This window comes from Nelusetta ayraudi, unplaced genomic scaffold, assembly GCF_046127955.1.
Source record: "Nelusetta ayraudi isolate G7.1 ecotype Tasmania unplaced genomic scaffold, CSIRO-AGI_Nayr_v1 ptg000135l, whole genome shotgun sequence".
Taxonomy (NCBI): domain Eukaryota; kingdom Metazoa; phylum Chordata; class Actinopteri; order Tetraodontiformes; family Monacanthidae; genus Nelusetta; species Nelusetta ayraudi.
In genome coordinates, this window is record NW_027466185.1 from 11,166,296 (window position 1) to 11,186,259 (window position 19,964).

Below are 19,964 nucleotides of genomic sequence, written 5' to 3' on the forward strand. Positions count from 1 at the left end.
TCTCATTGTTTTACGCTCCAAAGATCTTTTAAATGCGGTGGCTTCAGGGATTCCCAGAGCAAATGAAACGTTGCGAGCAAGACGTGGCAGATAGCGTGTGAGGAGCATGGGACAAAATAAAAGAAAATGCAATGTGTGGGACTGGTGACTCAGAGAAACACATGGCTTTCCCTGCTGCGTTGCTCTGCTGGTCTTTCTCTGTTTAAGCTTTTCAGGTTTGACTGGAACACACACACGCATGTTCAACATGGACTTCACAATGAAAACGAGGCGTTGTGTTAAGCTGGGATGATTGGCAGCAGGGCTCTGTTATGTTTGAGGTTTCTTTTCTTGCAGGGGGATTTTGTTGTGGCTGCTTCTCTATTTGTCACTTGTGTCAGAGCTGTCAGTGCAGAAACACTGTGGAGTGCATTAAGATTTCTATAACAACCACAACAACAAAATTGTTCTTAACACTGTCGCACTAAAACACTGAGTCCCAGGAGGAATGTCTTTTCCAGTTCAACTTCAATAAACTCAAAACACTGAATGATTGAATGTTTTTTTTATCCCCATTTCTTCACTTTTGGAGCTATCTGGTTTACTTCACTGTAATGCTGCAGTCTGGCGGAGACTCGCGTGATGCATTTACACTGGCTGGTGAAATTCTAAATGCTGTCATAACCCATTTCCCAGGAGGATTAGATGTACAGAGATCACAACGTCACCGCCAACTGTTGCTGCAACACATCGTGTTTTACACGCCACACTTGTCGGGCGCCGCACATCGCCGCCGCCGCCGCTGCTGCGCTTGTTGGATTTCTTTACAGTAAACACAACAAGCACAGGGTGACTCAGTCTGATGATACAGTCAAGCCATCTCTCTGTAGCTCTGCGGGTTCCATCAAACGAACCGTGACACCCAGGAACTCGCCCTGTTACAAATTGTCCCTTCAACAAGCAGCGACAGAGACTGGGGGGGTGACAAAAGAACCTCAAGACGGACCAATCAGACTGTGTTTTTCTGTCACTTCTGCACCTGCTCCTTTTTAAGCCCTGCAATGACAAAAAAACACCTTTTTTTGCTCTATGCATAACAGAAGATCATTGACAGCAATGAACTCGAGAAGCATCGGCTGAGTCTTTGTTAAACTGGGCTACGGGTTCTTGTGATGAGCTTATTTAACCGACTGACAAAAAAAATCCAAAACAAGCGAATCTTTGTATAATCTCAATTTAATCTTTTATTTTAATCTGTTATTAGCCAACAATGTCACATTTCAAGAGTCAAGAAATCAGCAACAACATTGGGAAAACAAGCGGGCAGTGTTTTAACGTAGAAAACCTTTGCAGGTTCCTACACACGCACACACACACACACGCACACGCACGCACACGCACAAACCCACATTAATCTGATCTCGGCACACATCTGCTCCTCTAATAAATTACCCAGGAGAGATCAGATTAGAGAAATATGTTCCAGGTCTGCTCCTCAAGATGCCGACACACACATAGACACCGCACGCAGACGCTCGTGCACGCACACAACACACGGCGGCTCTATTAATAACATTGCGTGCTGACAGGTCTCCCTCTCCGCTGACTCTCACGCCATGACATCACGGATGCTGTGCGAGCGAAGCGGCCGGCGTTAAGCCGGACTGACAGTCGGCGACATTAAGCGGCATTCCTCGCATGCTGCCCTGTTAGGAAAGCAGTTAGGAGCTCATGACATATTTCAGTGAAGTTGTGATGAGCGTGCGGAGCTGAGGGAAGTGGCTTAAGGGAGGATTTGGCCCGTCGTGTTTGGAGCCAATAAACGCCGCCGCTCCGGCCTCCGCCGTGTCACTTCAGAGCCGTGGCGCATTTACACAACGGCGTTATCCCAACACTGACAACATGCCGCACTCATGTTTTCACAGCATCACATCTCAAGAATGTCTGACGGCTCAGCAGTGCTGCTGCTGCTGCTGCTGCTGCTGCTGCTGCTGCTGAATCAAGACCGCAGGCTCAACACGGTGGCGACACGAGTTAGATCAGTCTAAACTTCAGGACTTGGACAGAGTCACGTTGTTTTAAGTTCGACAAAGCAGCTTCCAAGTTTTGCAGACTGGAAAATATCGGCAACAAAAGATGATCCATCAGACGGTCTTGGGGCTTCGTGCACACTTTGGCACGACACACAATATATTTCATACATTTAAAGAAGAAGATGAAAAGAGTCTGAAGTATATGCATGCACCACACACACTTAGGACCCATGCACAGTTCTTGAAACTTGTTCTTTGTGATGTCATAAAGGGCACTGGTACCCCACCCAAGTCAGTAACCACACCTCCAAACGGGTGTTGCTGCCACCTTTTGTCACCGACATGTTTTTGTCTCCTGCTGGTTCGACAAAGCATCAGTTTTATCAAGAAGCTAAACTTAATTGAATTGAATTGAATTGAATTGAACTAACTGCAGAAGTCTGTTTTAGGCAGCCCCACATGGCAGCAAGAACATAGAATACAAAGAGTAAAGTAAGCTTTTGTGGTAGGAGGTTACAAACAAATGTGCTCTTTCCTGAAGGTCGACAGTATATTCTGGATATTTAATTACTTGAGGCCGCTCTAGAACCTGGGTTGAAAAAAAATATCTGATCATAGGTGGAATGAGGTATTTGGTTTAAAATATCTTACATAGTTTGTTTTCTTAAGACAAAATTACACACAAACAACTCTCCAGCCTTGAACCTCATCCAGCAGTCAAAGCTAGCAGATGTCAAAGACGTTTCATCGCCATCTTCGATAAGAGATCTGACTCCACGATTGTGCAGTTTCAATGGGAGGACGCTGGCACAACAAGATCACGTACGTTCGCACAGAACAATGTTTACTCGAGTCTTCTGTAGCCGCTATCGCACGGACGCCATGCATCCCGATCTGCGGAGGATAAAAACGGTGTTTGTGCGTGTTTGCATTGCGGTCGTGTAGGGGCGCCCCTGATAAGCCGCAAATCTGAAAAATATATCCAAACACGGCCGGTGAAGGTGCGGCGCATCCGCTGCTTGCCATCTGATACAGCCGCCGCCAGAGGCGTGAAGCATCCTCGGCGTGACGCCATACGGGACGAGCCGCCAGGTAAAGTTTACAGTCACGAATACCCTCATCGCCCGTCGAAAGGCAACACAGGCTGGTCTGTCAAGTAGCAAAAGACTCTAATAGCAGCAGCAGCAGTGATTAAACAATGCGTCACTGAGCGCTTTGACTCTCATCTACTCCATCGGATTCCAAACATTCCAGCAGACTGTTTACAGCCAGCGGGTGGAGGCGTGGCACTCCAGGGCTGCTGGCAATGCGGGTCCTGGGATGAGGCTCCATCACCTACCTGACGCATGATGTCATGGACAGCAAGCCGCAATGATTCCCCACCCCATGCGGGGCGATGAGGGTCCGAAACATTCGTCCTCTGCTTTCAAAGCTGCTCACCAGCGACAGAGTCCGTGCGAGTGAGCATCGCATGGAGCCACGGAATTCATACAGTAACTGCTTTTCTATCATTCTTCCCCCTCCACTAACTAACAACCTTTCCCACTCATTTTCACTGACAAAATTTCAAAACTTTCCTGTGACTTTTTCATGAACTTTTTCATGACTTTACCTCAACCTCTAAATACAGAATTTTCATGCTTCAGAAAGACACGTGAATCTTTTCCGATTTCCAGATGGTACAATAATTGCTTGAAACTAAATAGAGACACAGTATTTGTGTTGGTCTTCAGTTAAAGAAAAATAGAGGTTCATGGAGCTGTAGCTGTTAATTGAGACGAGACGCAGGGGTGGCACATAGCCTATGTTAGGGTAGAAAAGCAAACAATTTTTGCAAGATCGCAAGGGGCAAATTTCATAACTTTCCCAAATCTTTCAGGGATTTTACAAAGTTCCATGACTTTTTCAGGTTTCCCATGGCCATGGAAACCCTGCAGTTGGTCTAACCACTGCACTACCTACTATTGACTCACAGAATTGGAATTGAAAAAAAACATGCCTGGTGCCAATCTGATTTCTTCCAGTTCGTGGACGCAGCAGCAGCAGCAGCAGCAGCAACAGCAACAGCGCAGCAGCAGCCTTGACAATATCATCCCAGCAGGGGTTGCACCGTCCCCATGAGGATCTGCTCGCCTTCCTTCTCTCTTTCTTTGCCCTTGCGCTGGAAGCTGACGAATTAGCTCTGCGCCGGCAGCCAGGATGTGGTTATGAAACCAACCTGGCTGCAGCGCCTGTACAAAAATGACAGGAGGCAGCCAGTGTCAGTGTTTTTGTACAATATTATCATTCTTTCTTTTTTTAATGGTTGTATTGTTACATTGTTTTTATTATTTATCTTAAGAGCTACAGCTCCTCCATCACTTAAAACACTTAAACACACGCAGAAAACAGAAAGCAGCGCAAGACCTAGAGGCTAAGCAGCCCTTCTACAGTCCTGTTCGTGCCACAGCGTTCTCTCTGAAACACGACGCAAGCAAGGAAAGCAAGATTGTTTTTCACATTCTGGGGAAGTCTTGGTGTGAAATCATGCATCATGCTTATTGACTTTCATCACACTGTGACAAGATTTGATCTGCATCACAGCATGACGCCACACGGCTTTAAGGAAACCAAAGAAACCACGTCAATGAGATTTTGGTAACGTAATGGACGTGAGCGACGGAGTGAGTGACTGTCTCAGAGCGTCTGAGAAACTCTTCAAGCTCCCAACACAACCTGCACTGGACTCTTGCAAAACGACGTTACCAGACAATTTGCCACTGATGCTGGAATTATCTGCTGTGACATCTCTTTGCTGATCATCCCCGTCATCATCACTCCGAGCGTTACCTGCACTCTCAAGCACCAGCGCCGTGTTTTCCCCTCGGTGGCCATGGCGACAGGGGAAGACAGATTTGCGTGGCGCGAGCAGGAAGCTGTCGCGAGGACAACAGGATGTGCACTGGCTCCGCCGTCGAGGGTCGAAGAATTCTAGGAAGTTATTGTACTTTGTGGAATGGGCTCAGGAATGCAAGATGTCTGCCTCGTTTTTTTCTATTTTTTTCTGGGTCTGGGTCGTATCACATGTTGGAGGCGACGGGCTTTGAAGATAACGGGATGCATGTGTGTGTGTGCGTGTGTGTGTGTGTGTGTGTGTGTGTGTGTGTGTGTGTGTGTGTGTGTGTGTGTGTGTGTGTGTGCGCGCGCAATGCTGCGCTGGCACACGGATGTTTGTGGTCACCCACCTCCACATTCTCCTCTGACAGCCAGCTGGGGTCCAGTGGCGACACAGCCTCCCCTCCGTCTCCAGCTCCATCTTCAAGCAGACACGCTGGACACTTGGTTCCCCCAGACGGCAACGTCCGCATGGAAAAACCCGTCACCTGTGTGAAAAACACCGACTGCGTGAACCCGGGGCCGGAAGTGTGTTATCGTCGAGAATGGCGCTAATTTCAGCACGGCTATCAAAATCTGATGGCTGCAGGTAAAATAACAGGCGGGGACGTTGACCTCCGCACTGCCAGTCCCTCGAGCTTAAACATTCTTTCCAAAAGTTGTGAAACATTGATCGATACGTGTTCTCAAGCAAGTCCTGCAACTGCGGTGCCCCCTAAAAACAACATCAGGAAAAAGGAGGGACTGCAGCAGAGGGACGATGTGAGAGAAAGACCTCGAACTGCAGCTGAACCGAGTGTAAACTTAATCTGAGGGAAACATGAAATCCATGACCCCAGAGTGGGGTTGCTGTGCTGCGCTTTGGTATCTGCTGCTAACGCCACAACACTCCCCCCATGGAACTAAAGTAACATTGCAGTCTCTGAAAAAAGGTGCCCTGCAAGGTGCAAAGGTGCCTCCGCATACACCGTTCAGTTAAAATGGAAAGCAACTTGAGAGTTTAAAAAAACTCCCCTGGGATATTTGCTGTGACAGGTTTACAGATTTGTCATCATGTAATTATTAAGCACCTAGAAAGTTACTCACTTTCATGATCACAGCTGCAGATTTAATGATAATTTAATGAGATCGGCTTCTGTGTGTTGCAACACTCTAAACTGTCAATCATCAAGGCTCAATTTCACCGGTGTCATGTTTCTTGGTTGGTGTGATGCAAAAATGATTGATGTCTTGGAAACAGACGCAATAGAAAAACCCAATAGCTTTTCATGATTTTGACCTTCTTTTTTTTTTTTCCTTCTCGCATTCAGAAAAATGCTTCCGTGTCACCAGTGTTGCAGGTCAACCTGTTGATTGTCTACGTTTGTATGTTTATGATAAAATAATTCAAAAACAATTTCTCTTTTGGTTAAACTGAAATTCTCTTCTGCGATCCATACATCTCCCTGCATGGATCACTTTCTCCACTAAACATATATCAAAGGCCAGCTCCTAATCCTCCTGCTCCTCCTCCCCCTGTCCTGCAGACAGATTATGGATACGGTTGCCCGACTTTCTCTTACTCGTGTTACATTTCCCCTTAAAATCCTGCCTGTGCCACAAGCGAGCCCAACTTCCCCCAGCCTCGTCTCCGGGATGTTTCCGCTGTGACAACCCTTCTTCCTGACGCGTGGATGGAGCTGTCGCGCTGCCAGGTCAGAGGTCGGCGGGGCCATGGGTTAACACCACAGGCTGCTCTCTAATAACAAACAAAGTTGTCGCTAAATCCCACAACAGGGGCCAAGAAGGCTTCGTTTACCGCTCCAATAAATCCCCTCACACGCTAGGCGGACAACTAAATTCGCCAGTGTGGACGTCTCGCCCCAGAGGGGACGAGATCTGGTTGCATTTATTTCACCTTACGGGGAGGATAAATCTTTCCTCCGCAGAGCCGACTCGACCTGTACGCCATAAAAAACTAGCAATGGAGTGAAACGCGGCGCACTAACAGGGGATGGGGGAGTTTGCAGGCTGATCAGATGTTGCCTCGGTGTTGACAGCTGCCTTCTGCCTGTTGGGATCAGGGTGTCTGTTTGCGCGCCTAAGGTGAGGTGAGCTACACCCACCCCACCCTCCCCTCCGCTTGATGATGTGTTCTTCAATGGAGAGGTTAACAGGTTTGACCCCAGAACCCCCGCAAGGCATGATGGTCAAAGACCGTCAGACAGGCTGGCCGGTGCGAAAATAAACGAGGAGCCAATGAAAGTCCAATCGATTGATCCTATGACGACAATGAACAACTGAAAAAGTATCATTCATTCATTCATCTTCCATACCCGCTTCTTCCTGAGCTTAGGGTCACGGGGGTCTGCTGGAGCCTATCCCAGCTGTCACAGGGCGAAGGCAGGGTGACACCCTGGACAAGTCGCCAGTTCATCACAGGGCCACACTGAGACAAACAAACAGTCACACTCACATGCACACCTACGGACAATTTTAGAGTGTCGCCCAGAAAAAAGTATCAAAAAGGGAATAATACCCACACATGGAAATGCATATGGACATTCTATGGATAGAGATCATTTCCAATCATCCACCTGTGTGGGCTAGGGAATCTATAACAAGACGGACTGACAAGATGGATTAACCAGGGCCAGCATAAAAAATATTGGAAATGGCAATTATCTGAAATGAAAATAGAACCTGCGGCTGCATGTTTTGTACATCGTCAGTTCAGGTCATTACCCAGATTGATGAGCCAGGTTGTGTCTTGGCCTGGTGAGGCTACAACAATTTTGTCGCTATCAATCAGCAAAAGAATGCAGCTCACTTTCTCAACTTTTAACTGTTGTCAGTAAGAATTGGGGGGGAATAACTCTCTTACACTAACAGAAATGTATTTGCAGTGTTGTGAAATCGGTTATAGCTGTGGGTTCATCAACTGCTCTGCCGATTATTTCCCCATTACGTGAATTATTTACATCAACTGTAACTGCAACAGAAGGGTGAGGCACAACTCCTGAACTTTTTACGTACTTTGTTGGATGGAATTGTCTCAATGTACGAAATGCGTATAAGCATTTCATTAATGTGATAAAGGCTGAGGACTTAGATGTAGGACCGTCAGTTTATCTCTCCCGCTATCATAAAACTCGATGCGGTTGTTTTAAAAATAAAAAATAAAATAAAATAAAAAAAACACTCTGTACGCTGCCAAGACAAGCCAGGTCCAAGCTAAACTGGCACCCGACAGTTTAAGGCCCTGTTTGCACTTGGTCATTTCATGCGCTTTTCGTATTCCGATCGGCAAAAAAACACACTAAGTAACCAAGTGCAAACAGTCCAAATCCGTTTTGTCATCCGAATACCCAAACTAAGACTGATCGGAAAGCAAAGAGCACCGGCCATGCAGCCAGGGGTAGAGCACGACACAGAGGCTAGTGTCTGCTGCCCTCTAGTGGCAGATACTCTGCCAAACTTCAGCTGCAACAAAATCTTGCACCAAAACATCGTGTTCGGGAAAAGTATGAGACAGATGAAAGGAAATAAGTCATAAAAAAATGGGTTGGATGAATATTTCAAGTTGGCCAGGGTAATAATTAAACTCGTAAGGCTCTTAAAAAGACGGTAAATGTCATTAATTACAGCTACCACTCTGCATAAATTTCAATATGTTCATCGGTTTCAGGAAATTACATTTATTTGTCACAGTGGGTGCACGGTAGGCATTAAGACTTGTCCCAACAGCAGCTTATTACAATGAACCAGTAGTAGTCCAAAAAACGGTAGCTAAAGCACCTCTAGGCAACAGTAATTAATACCTGGGACGTTCCTGCCAAGACATGCCAAATTGGGCCAAGCAACCAGTGAATTATATAACAGGTTTAAATACACTCTGTTTGAATTCCAGGCTGAGAAACATGCAAGCATTTCACACAACTGCTGCTGGGAGCCGTTAGAGTGTTGTTGTTGTTGTTTCTGTTGTTGTTGTTGTTGTGAGAGTACTGCTCAGTTACGATAAATGTAAGATTAACCATCTTTACCGGTTACATCCCTTTACTGGGGGGAGTAATTTATCCATCGGCATCCTCCTCTATTATTGAAATTATACATTATATATTAGATGATTATATATATCATCTAATAAAATATATGCTGTCACCAAAAGTGCGTATCTGTTTGATTTGAAATGTCATTACTAAGTGTTTATAGTAGAATTAAATATGAAAGTAAAATGTGGCGCAGAATGAGACGGCACTCTCTTTCAGCGCCATGAGATGCACGCACATCTCGGCACAACGCTGGCCAGCCCTGCCCTCAAGTCAACCGGAAATAGACGACGTCGAAATTTGCGAACACATGCTGCGAGCATCAGTTAGCAAGTTCATTAGCATGCTAAATTACCCGAGAGGCGCCGAATTACCCGGGAACTGCAGACTTCCATCGTTAGTTTTAAGTAGTTGGATATTGGTTTTAAGGCGTGGGTCGTCGTATCGACTTATGGTTCATCTTTTTCACTTTGCCCACCTTCAGCTGTGGCTTTGTTTTTCAAATGGCACGCCCGTTCACACCTGGTCACAATACCATCAGGGCGTTTCTACTAACGCTGCTCGGGTTGAATATGTGGGCGTTTCCGCTAGGGACTAAGTTATTTATTGATGCATCCATCTATTTTCTACACCCACTATCTCCTGCACTCAGGGCTCTGCTACCCCAGGGGCAAGGGCAGGGTTCCGTTTTGTGTGTTTCGTTTTTTACTGTGAGGCGGGCATGGCGTGAGTTCAGGGTGAAAGCCAATGTGCATGTTATTTTACTGCAAGGAAAATAAAGTATTGTGGGAAATTCAACATCTGGTTATTGTGGTGTGCACCACAACACATTAGTGCCAGTATCAGCGCATACTATTAAAATATTAATTGAGGATTGCGTATGACCCAAATAACTTGGAATAATACCAATATAAAATTCTGACACTTAAAATGTATTTTTATGCATTTATATATTTTAAATATCTACCTTACTGGTGAACATTGACAGTTCAATTAAGAGTATATAACGGGTTTTTTTTTCTGTGTTATGACTGCAATAATGTATTTGCTATTAAGACTTAATCTCAACAATTAAAACAAATAAAACAAAAACTAGTATGACTTATAATATAAACTTTGTCAATTATTGTAAATTTCAATTGTAAAATTCAACACAAAGCAACACAAGTCTTTGGCACATAGATGGCACTGTTACATCAAAAAGTCCTAAAAGCTAGGTACAAGATACTGCATCAGAGCATCCCGTATGTCTCTTCCATCATCTTGTGCAGCTTGTGGCACTGCCACACATGGCTCGAAGTAGGTTCCCCTGGCTGGCCAACTCCCAACCGTGTGAAAGTCTCAGCACCTCAGTATTGTGCAGGCTCCCGGCCAGTCCAGCAAATACATTCCAGAACTTTCCCCTTTCATCAACAACACCTTGGAGGATTATGGAATGCAAGCCTTCGCGGTTGCAATAGGCAGTGTGACTGTGCTGTGGTGCTACGATGCGTACGTGGTAGCTGCCAATAGCACCCACACACTGTGGGAGAGCCCACCCGCTCTCCGTCTCTCGGAACCTCCCTTTATCAGGGATACGGATTTGTTCTGGCACCAATAACTTTTTCGCTGCAGCACAAAAGTCCTGCACACACCTGCACACGGTCGTGCAGCTGACCCCAAAAAGTTTGGCTATGGTTTGGTACTCTGAGCCGGTGGCGAACTTCCACAGTGCAATCACCACTCGCTTCTTCAGAGGCACACAGTGTCGGAAGCTCGTGTCTTCTCGCTCCACTGCAGGCCGCAGTTTCTCGCAGAGGAAGGTGAACGTGTCTTTGGACATCCGGAAGTTCTCCAGCCACTGAGCGTCCGTGAAGGCGGGAACAACGGAGTCCCACCACCTGGAGGTTCGGTCCAACGCCCACAGCGACGGTCTACTCCGATAAGTTCGTGATAACAGAACCATCTGAAATGCACACACAGCAAATAAATCTTCTTCTTCTTTTTTTTTTTTTTTTTTTTAAACGAATTTGGCGAAAACTTGTGCACCGGAAATAAAATGATGATTTGAGGTAACTTGCATTAACGTACCCGCCTACGTCGTCTAGCTCGGATCATCTCGGCATCGGCGTGATACAGCCCGATGGCTTGGTAAAGTCTCCGGTACCTTTCTTGGGTGTTCCGTCTCGCCGCCTGAAGCCTCGCCTGGCGCTCGGCCCTTAGTTTTAATTGACGCGAAAACCACAGAAGGAGCAACAGGCATAACGTTGCCACCACGTCGCCCATTGTTGCGCTGTTGCGTGTTGTCGCATACATATGACTCCAGGGAGGGAACCCCTGGCCTGCCTAGCTGCGGGGACTGCACCCCAAGTTCAGGTGGTGGGTGGTACCCAGGTGCAACGGAAACACATCTGTACTGAGACGAGCCGACCCGAGCCGACTAGTTCCGACTGATTTTGCATATATTTTAAAAAGGGTTCATTCAATTTTAAACAAATTGTTCATCAGTTGGTCAATTTAAATGTAGTCTACTTATGAAGGCCATTGGTATTTCATAGGATTTGAGATGTGCAGAGAGCAATTAGAGCGTCAGTTTTGGCATGAAAACAATTATGCAGGATTGTATACAGAGGAAGAGCAGGAAAAGGTTAATTGCGTGAAGTTATTTTTGGTGGTTATGTTTTTTGTTGTTGTTGTTTTGTTGTTTTTTGTTCTTGCTTTGTTTTTTTTAGAGTTATTAGTGGTGCGAATCTGGGGTTTTAAAAGGGCCTTAACATTGACACAATCTCGGAATTTGAACACCGACATGACTTGTCCACTAGAGGACAGTATAACATTTTGTGTTTGTAGCTGCGACTTGAAGTTGCTTTGGGCCGCTCAAGTCTGCCTTTGCATCTAGTCGAGTATCTTTAGTTGTTGTTTTTGATATTTTGCATAAATTGTTTTGTTGATCTGCACAGAGGCTATTCGAAATTAAAAATTATTCATTCATTCATGCATTCATTCATTTATACCATATTGCTCATGACAAGATATTTAAACGGGGTAAATTATGAACACGTTGTTGTTGTTTTGTTCCAGTCCAAACCTGTCACACCGGCAGCGAGCGCTAAAATAAATCATCATGTCGCTCAGTCGATGAATTTGGCTCCATGAAAACATCTCCCCGACGGTGAGAAGAAGAAGCTGTTAGTCATAATGACTAACTTGGAGGAAGCAGATGAACTAGCAGGACCGGCTGTCAAAATGTTTTGTTGTTTTGGTTATCTTTTATTGTTTTGACTGTCTTCTTTTAGTTAGGGTTAAGGTGGGACACGAGAGGACAAATCGCAATTATAAAAAACAACTGGGTCAGACTGCAAATAATGGCATCATTTAATAGATTTGCCAAACACTGGAGGAAAACATTAATGTTTGCCTGTTCAAAAACCCAAAACCGGCACATAAAGTTCTTGAACATGCTCGGATGTATTTCATGTCACCCGACAGCCTGAACTCTCTGTCTAACCCAGTTCGGCCGCACGCACCAAAATAACACTAAAAATGGGGATTATGATGACATCAGGTCTGAGCTCCCGTATCCTGCCTCACGCTCGCCTGCAAAGTCGGAACGTGTGTGTGTGTGTGTGTGTGATTGTGTGCATGTGGGTGTGTGAGAGTGCATGTGTGGCTGCAGGGCTGGCGGCAGGGGGGACAAACAACAGCTCTTTTTAGAGTTGTCAGTGTATCCGGGTCAGCTGTGCAGAAGATACAGAGGGTCCTGCAGCTGTCGAAGTCAGAGACACAGAAAGAGAAGAGTGTCTGTGTGTGTGTGTGGGGTGTGTGTGTGTGTGTGTGTGTGTGTGTGTGTGTGTGTGTGTGTGTGTGTGTGTGTGTGAAGAGAGAGGGAATGAGGAGATCTCCCCTATACAGCTCGAAATAGCAAATCAGTCGACTCACTGACATAAAAACAGAGGGGAAGACAAAGATGGGATTGTGCCAGAAGACGAATGACTCCTGCCCGGTCCGGTGGAGTCAGGCTAAAGTTATTTTCTCTTTCGTCTTTCTATTTGATTTAAACTGGGCAGGTGTTTAAAAAAAAAAAAAAAAAAAGATAACACCAACTCTGTCTCTTTACTGCTTTAATCTATGTGATGGATTGTCTTACTTTTTTTCAGCAAAAACACTGCTGAACTGATTGATCTCAAACAAAATAAAACATTTGACTAAATTTGATAAAAATGTTAAATTACTAACTGAAAATTGAGAGTCCCATATTTCTTCATCTGTTGTTGTGTACAACAAGCGTGCGTGCCTCTGATAATAATAATGGATGATGATTCTACATCTGTAATGGGCCGCAGTGTTGGAGATGTGCAGACAATTTATCGTGTGTTCACATGTTGCTCAGGCCTGTTTGTGCTTTCAGACGGCTAATGGCTTTGACCCCACAGCTCAGTTTTCTAAAACAGATTATTCACAGGCCGCGTGTGAAAGAGGTACTCTTCCCATAAACTTCTTTCTAGGAAGGGCCGAAAAAAACAGGTCAGGAGTCCTTTCACCTGCGTCACTGCGTGCATTTAAGTGGGCGCCACTACCATTAAACTGGAATTCAGTTATCGCTAATGGACATATACCTCAGAGGTTGTGATGGAAACTAATTTCTGCACTACAAGCTTCAACTTTTAACTTTTAGCTCTGCATGTTTGTGTAGTTTTTTTTTTTTAAAACATTGCATTCATAAAAAGCTTACTGCACAGATTTGTTTGTTTTTTATACTTAGTTTTCTTAACGTTTTTAGGTCCATGCTGCCAACCTATCTTGTCCGCTCCTACCCGTAATTATTTTCTTGATTTGATCTGTTGTTTCCCTGAAGCTCCCATATTCAAGGATCAGCAACCTACAGTAGCTCTTCTTCTCCCAGAAAGGTTTCTTTCTCTCTTGGGAATGGAGTCAAAAAATTGCACAATTTAAAACTTCTGAATAGTCAAAACATGATCGTCCATTAAGATGCTGTGTGGAGGAGTGGATCGCCTGATTGATGCACCGCTGGCTCTCCTTGGAAACACGGCAGATAATCTACTAATACTCGACAGCTCAACTGGCTCAATGATCCACAACACAAGATGGACCCTTGAAGACGGTTGCATAATCAAAGCCGAGCTCACGGGCGAGGCTGACGGACAATCCCTTAACAGCTCCCAGGTGTGTCTTCCTCACACTCACTGCATAAGGAGAAGAAAAATTACTTTGCACTGTAACTACTCATTAGGTTTTATTTGTCTCCTGAGGCCAGTTCAGTGAGGATGCTGAGCAGAGGAGAGACTGGACTTAGGGTGAAAATTCATTGTTCAGTAGTGCACCTTCATCATGGAACTACCCTCTCTGCAGTGCCACAGACTCCATGTGGTCATTCTTCATATTAAACGAGATAGAGTTTTGTTTTTTTTAGATCTAAAGTTCATTTGCAGCTTTTTGACTTTATTGTTTATTTTATCGTTTTTCTTTTGGCAATTTCAACGGTAGTTATTTATTTGTTTGTTTGTCTGTTTACCTTGGGTTTTTAAAAACACACGCACACAAATAGTATTTTTTTTAATGTTTCTTTAATTTGCATTGTTCAATTAAAAAGTGTGATGGAAACACAATAATTGTTGTCGTCATATTGATTTCCAGATGATTGGGGCCAAAAAATAAAAAACAAACAAGGTGGCTGTTTTCAGGTCAGTGGTTGTACTTTTCTCAAGGATATTATGCTCGTCCTCCTCACTCTAACCCTGTTAATCACAACTGAACGCATCACACACCCACATACCAAAAAAAAACAAAAAAACAAGTCAAGTCTTGGAAGATGTGACCTCCTTCAGTGAGCCGCGTCACAGAAATACATGCAAAACAGAGCAACATGTGACCTTGTTTACTGTGTGTGTGTGTGTGTGTGTGTGTGTGTGTGTGTGTGTGTGTGTGTGTGTGTGTGTGTGTGTGTGTGTGTGCATGCGCGTGCGCGCGCGCGCTAGGAGGAGCCAGCGTGGTCGCGGGGAGGCGGTGTGGCGCACTGTGCGCTCGCCGGCTGCGCCTTTAATGCGCGAGACGGAGGCGACGCGCGCTCAGTCTGAGCTCAGCTCAGGAGTACGCGAGGCGAGCTGAGCAGCTGCTGCGTCGGGCAGAGAGGAGGCGATCCTGGAGCAGAGCGGTTCACACGAGCCCGAACTCCCGCAGCCCGGGAGATGGAATCAGCGGAAAGCGCAGTGAAAGTTCGCGTGTCGGATGTCGGAGCGCAAGTGAAGCGGCGCAGCGTCGCCTTCCTGCGGGCTTGAAGCTGAGGCGGAGGATGACAACACCTGCACCCAGCCAGACGAGGACCGACGCGCTCCTCCACAGGTCGAGGCTTCTGCTGGGGTGACTCCTGCTTCCGCAGCGACGCCTCCATCCACGGTCACCGGCCGGACCTGCAGAGAGCAGCGCACCGTCGTCTCATTTGCTGCAAGAGGGAGAGAAAAACAAACAAATAACAACAGTCACCTCGACCCCGGACATCTCTATCATCACCGGTGAGCTGAGTAAATGCAACATTGAGGTGCTATTTAGTTGAGCATTGACAGGCTCTTCAACTTTGACAGTCAAATGATTCATTATCGCGACAGATCCGACCCTGCAGAAGAGATAGGAGTCTTTTCAGCAGCTCCACATCCAGGAAACTTCAGAAATTTGAAACAGAGCTAAGATTAAACCGGGATGACTGCAGACTATTTTTTCCGAAAGATAAAAAAAACTGCCTCCCCTCCGTCAGACAGGTTTATGCATCAGAGCTTCGCCCTTTAAACGTTGCACAGGGTGAATCATCTGAATACAGTCTGTGTTCTGACTCCAAATGCTTTGTAACATGCAGAAAACCAAGATCAAGATTTTATTAAGAAATGCTGTGACTTGAGATGCACTTGAAACAGGAATCGGTTGGGAATTGTGTGTTTAAACGGTTCCTTCCTGTGTTCTGAGACGCTGCAGGTCTTCAACCTCTGCGGGCGGCCGTCTGCGAACAGCTCACCTTGACATGTCAGCACGGCTCCGGCCCCCCCGCTGAGGAGACGTCGCACGCGCCAGATAATAAGGAAGTAAAGGCGGTGGAAGCTCTTGCTGACTGAGAGTTCCTCGCCGCAGCATCAAGTACAGAGCGAACCCACCACCACCATGGGCACCGTACTGTCGCTGTCCCCCGGCTCTCGGAAGCCCGGCGGGGGCGGCGGTGACTACTACTACTACGAGCAGCGGGCCGGCTCGCTGGGCCACTACCCGAGCCTCAGCAGCCGCTCGCTCAACGGCCAGAAGGAGCGCAATGGCGGCCTGAAGAGGGGCCAGTCCATCTTCCTGCCGGCGCTCACCTGGAAGCGTCTGGTGGCCTCCACCAAGAAGAAGAGCCACTCCAAGAAGAAGGCCCAAGCGGCGGGCGACCCGCTGGTCACCAACAACAACAACAACAGCAGCGGAGGCGTCGTCATCATCGGCGGTGGCGTGCACGCCAGGGACTCGGTGCTGCAGCTCAACCGCGACAACGTGAGGAAGTCGCTGTCCTGCGCCAACCTGTGCAGCTACGACGGACCGCCAGGGTTGGGGCTGGGTTACGGGATGGGTCTGGGTCAAGGCTATGGCTACGGGTCCAAGCAGCAGCAGCAGCAGCTGCAGCTGTCGTCCGTCAAGAAGACCCCGTCCTCGGCCGCCGCCGCCGCCGCCACCTCCCCCAAGCGGGTGATTGTGCAGGCGTCCACCAGCGAGCTGCTGCGCTGCCTCGGCGAGTTCCTGTGCGGCCGCTGCTACCGGCTGAAGCAGCTGTCGCCGGCCGACCCGGTGCTGTGGCTGCGGGCGGTGGACCGCTCGCTGCTGCTGCAGGGCTGGCAGGACCAGGCCTTCGTCACGCCCGCCAACGTGGTCTTCGTCTACATGCTGTGCCGCGACGTGGTGGACGGCGAGCGCGTGGCCTCGGAGCGTGAGCTGCAGGCCACGCTGCTCACCTGCCTCTACCTGTCCTACTCGTACATGGGCAACGAGATCTCGTACCCGCTCAAGCCCTTCCTGGTGGAGGCGGCCAAGGAGGCCTTCTGGGACCGCTGCCTGGCCGTCATCGACGCCACCAGCGGCAAGATGCTGCGCATCAACGCCGACCCGCACTACTTCACGCAGGTGTTCGCCGAGCTCAAGAGCGAGGGGGCGCGGGGAGGCGGCGCCTGCTGCGTGGCCGCCCGGGACTACGGCCGCCAGGCTCTGGATCGGTGAGGGTGGAGGGTGGAGGGAGGAGGGGGAAGAGGAAGAGGAGGAGGAGGTGGAGGAGGAGGAGGAGGAGGAGGAGGAGGAAGGCCGAACCGCATGCCTTTTGTTCTTTTTTCTTTTTTTTTGTTACGCTCATGCCACAGGAAAAAAAATATCACACATTTCAAACCAAGAGCCCCCCCACTTATTTTTTTTCTTTCTTTCTGAAATCATTCCCCCAGTGTTTGTCGCCGTTGTCCCATTCATTTCATCCACGGAAGGAACCTGGAGAATTCCCACCAGTATTCGAACCCGTCGTCGCTCTTGCAAAAGCTCGGAGCTGTTTATTTTTTTTTTTCTTCATGAGACCCACCTGAGTATACTTGAATTGGGAGGGGGGGGTACCATTTGTTCCACCTGTCCCATCTGACCCCTCCCTCCCTCCCTCTCTGCATCCTCCACCCTCCACATCTGAATGTGACTGGGACTCAGAAGTTGCACCAGTGGGGACGTTTTTTTTCTCCCTCAGCTGGAACTGGAAGGTTTCAAAGTGGATTTTATGAACTAACGAACAAACTGCAGAGCAGACAATATGATGCATGGATTGAGTTACACTTTTCCGATTATCATGGGGGGGTTGGCTGAGCTGGCTGAGCTGGCTGACTCTGACTGATGGGAGCAGCTGAGAGGGGCGCTGGTCCTGCTGGGCGTTCTGCAAAAGCAAAAAATGAGAACCGGCAGCGGCTTTTTTCACGCAGCCTTTTGAGGGTCGTAGACTTTTCAGGCAGGTGAGGTTGGGGGAGTATTAAATCTCTAATTCTACTTAAAATCAAATCCTGCCATCGGCCAACAACTCCCCAGTTTCCTCTGTTTCATCTTATCTCAGGATGCTGGTTGTTGTTGCTGGTGCGTGTCGGGCTCGCCAGCTGCTTACTCCCGTCTTTGTTGCCCATCCACCAACCCCTCCGTCTTGTTGACAGGGCGCCCACAGCCCCGCGATATTAATGAGATTAGCAGATTACCGCGGCCCCTCCCCTCCCCCCACCTCCCCTCCGACAACCTCTGCTGCCCTCCCCCCCCCTCGCTTGTCCGCTTGCCGCCACTGCCGAGGCTGCGGTGGCTAATCCAGGCCAGGCTGGACCCGGCGCTGGAACATGAACGCAACGCACGCTAATACACAAACACACACACACGCACACACAGGCACATGCACACAGTTTTAAAATGCCCCAGTCGTGTGCGCTCTATTGTACTCGGGCGGCGACACACACACACGTGCACAGCTCAGGGTCCAAGCCAGACGCGGTAAACAGCTCGCACGGATATCCTGGAATGAACGGCACGTGGATACTTTCGAAGGCTGAAAGGACTTTTTTGTTATGTGGCCGGGTCTCCTGAATATGTCCCACTTTTCTTATCAGTCGACTGCACATCCGTGTTTAGCAGCCTTGATCTCTCCCCTATTCCTCTGTTCCCCCCAGGGGGGCGTATCGGCATGTGAGGTTGACCAGTTTTGGTTTTTAAGTTCCCCTGGAGGTCGTTGTAGACGAGGCTCTCTGAAATATCAAACAGTCAATGTTTTGATTTGCAGCAGGATGGGCTGCCCAGAGCAGCATGTGGGCGAAGCCTTAATCTCATTGTGTTTGGGCACCTGGAGGTTTAGGTGCTCCACTTCCACGTCTGCCCGTGAGTGGGTCATCCTAAATTTGGGAGTATGTGAGGAGTCGTGTGCCATTTTTTCAGGTTAAAGTCAAGAAAATATTGGCTAGTTGATTTGCCAGTCTAGACTGGTCCATGTGATACCATCAGTCCGATGGGATGCACACAAAATAACGTGTATGCACAATATTTGAAGCACGGGTTGCACAGAATTCCGGCCTGCTATCTGAAAAGCCACGGGAGCAAAACTAAATTTCTCCACTTTGCGGTTTGCAGCTCACTTAAACGCAGACTGCTTTGTGTGCAAACAATTGCACTCTGGGTAATCCAGCCCTAATTCTCCCAGCCAAACCAACAGACAGAGAGAGAGAGATGAAAGCATGAGGAAACAAGGTACAGTCTCACAATCCAGTGAGATTTAGTGTCACAAGTCCTGCACAGTTCCAGCCTTCAACACAAACATAATGACCTGGGAGACCCCGACGCTGTTTATTCTGCCCCGTCCAACATTGTTTCCTTCAAACCCGCCTCTCTGCCAGCGAGCGGGACGGCTCGGATGAGTTCACACCAGTCAACCAGCAAGTCCAGCGGCTCAGAGCACAAAAAAAACCAAAAATAACCAAACACAGCCGTCTCCTCTGCAGCTCTGACCAGCAGCCATTTGGGGCCGACTTGCTGTGGTCAGTGCCCCCCCCCCCCCGCCTCTCCTCCCTGGGCCGGCTTTGACAAGGACACTTGTGTCTTGACTCACTTTCCACACACACACACACACACACACACACACACACACACACACACACACACAGCTGTTGTTCCCCGCGTCCAGTTTTATTAGATTTGACACCCCACACCAGCCAGCCATTGTCAGGACAGGGAAGGGCAGAATGGGACCGTTTGTTGGCATTGGGCTAGCTGTGATTGTGTGTTACTGTGTGTGTGTGTGTGGATGTGGATGTGGGTCACGTCTGCCTCCACCCTCCCTGTCCTGGAGACACGGGCGTTGATTGGCACTGGTGGGTCGGTGATAACTAACCTAACTAACCTTGAGAACGTCGACCAGCAATCTGCTTCCACGGCCATGAAAGGCTCGGACGCAGCGGGAACGACGGTCAAGTCAGGCTGGAACGGGTGAAATTATCAAATCTGATTTGATTTGCCCTTCGCCCAATAAGGAGATGCCCACCGGGCTGCG

General features: G+C 47.9%; 1 protein-coding gene across 2 annotated transcripts; it reads left to right on the top strand.

The window, feature by feature from the left end:
- The first annotated feature begins 15,018 nt into the window (after positions 1-15,018).
- Positions 15,019-19,145, top strand: LOC142877305 (cyclin-dependent kinase 5 activator 1). Of its 2 annotated transcripts, none has more exons than XM_076011787.1 (2): positions 15,019-15,423; positions 15,869-19,145. In XM_076011787.1, exon 2 carries the CDS (start codon positions 16,061-16,063, stop codon positions 17,138-17,140), a length of 1,080 nt encoding a protein of 359 aa, XP_075867902.1. In that variant the 5' UTR covers positions 15,019-15,423; positions 15,869-16,060; the 3' UTR covers positions 17,141-19,145. The 2 variants fall into 2 exon arrangements, with proteins under 2 accessions (XP_075867902.1, XP_075867903.1); XM_076011788.1 differs by having other exon boundaries at positions 15,878-19,145.
- Positions 19,146-19,964: the final 819 nt, after the last annotated feature.

Excerpts from the sequence above, each read along its gene's own strand:
- LOC142877305 (XM_076011787.1), top strand. The coding sequence starts at position 16,061 with ATGGGCACCGTACTGTCGCTGTCCCCCGGCTCTCGGAAGCCCGGCGGG.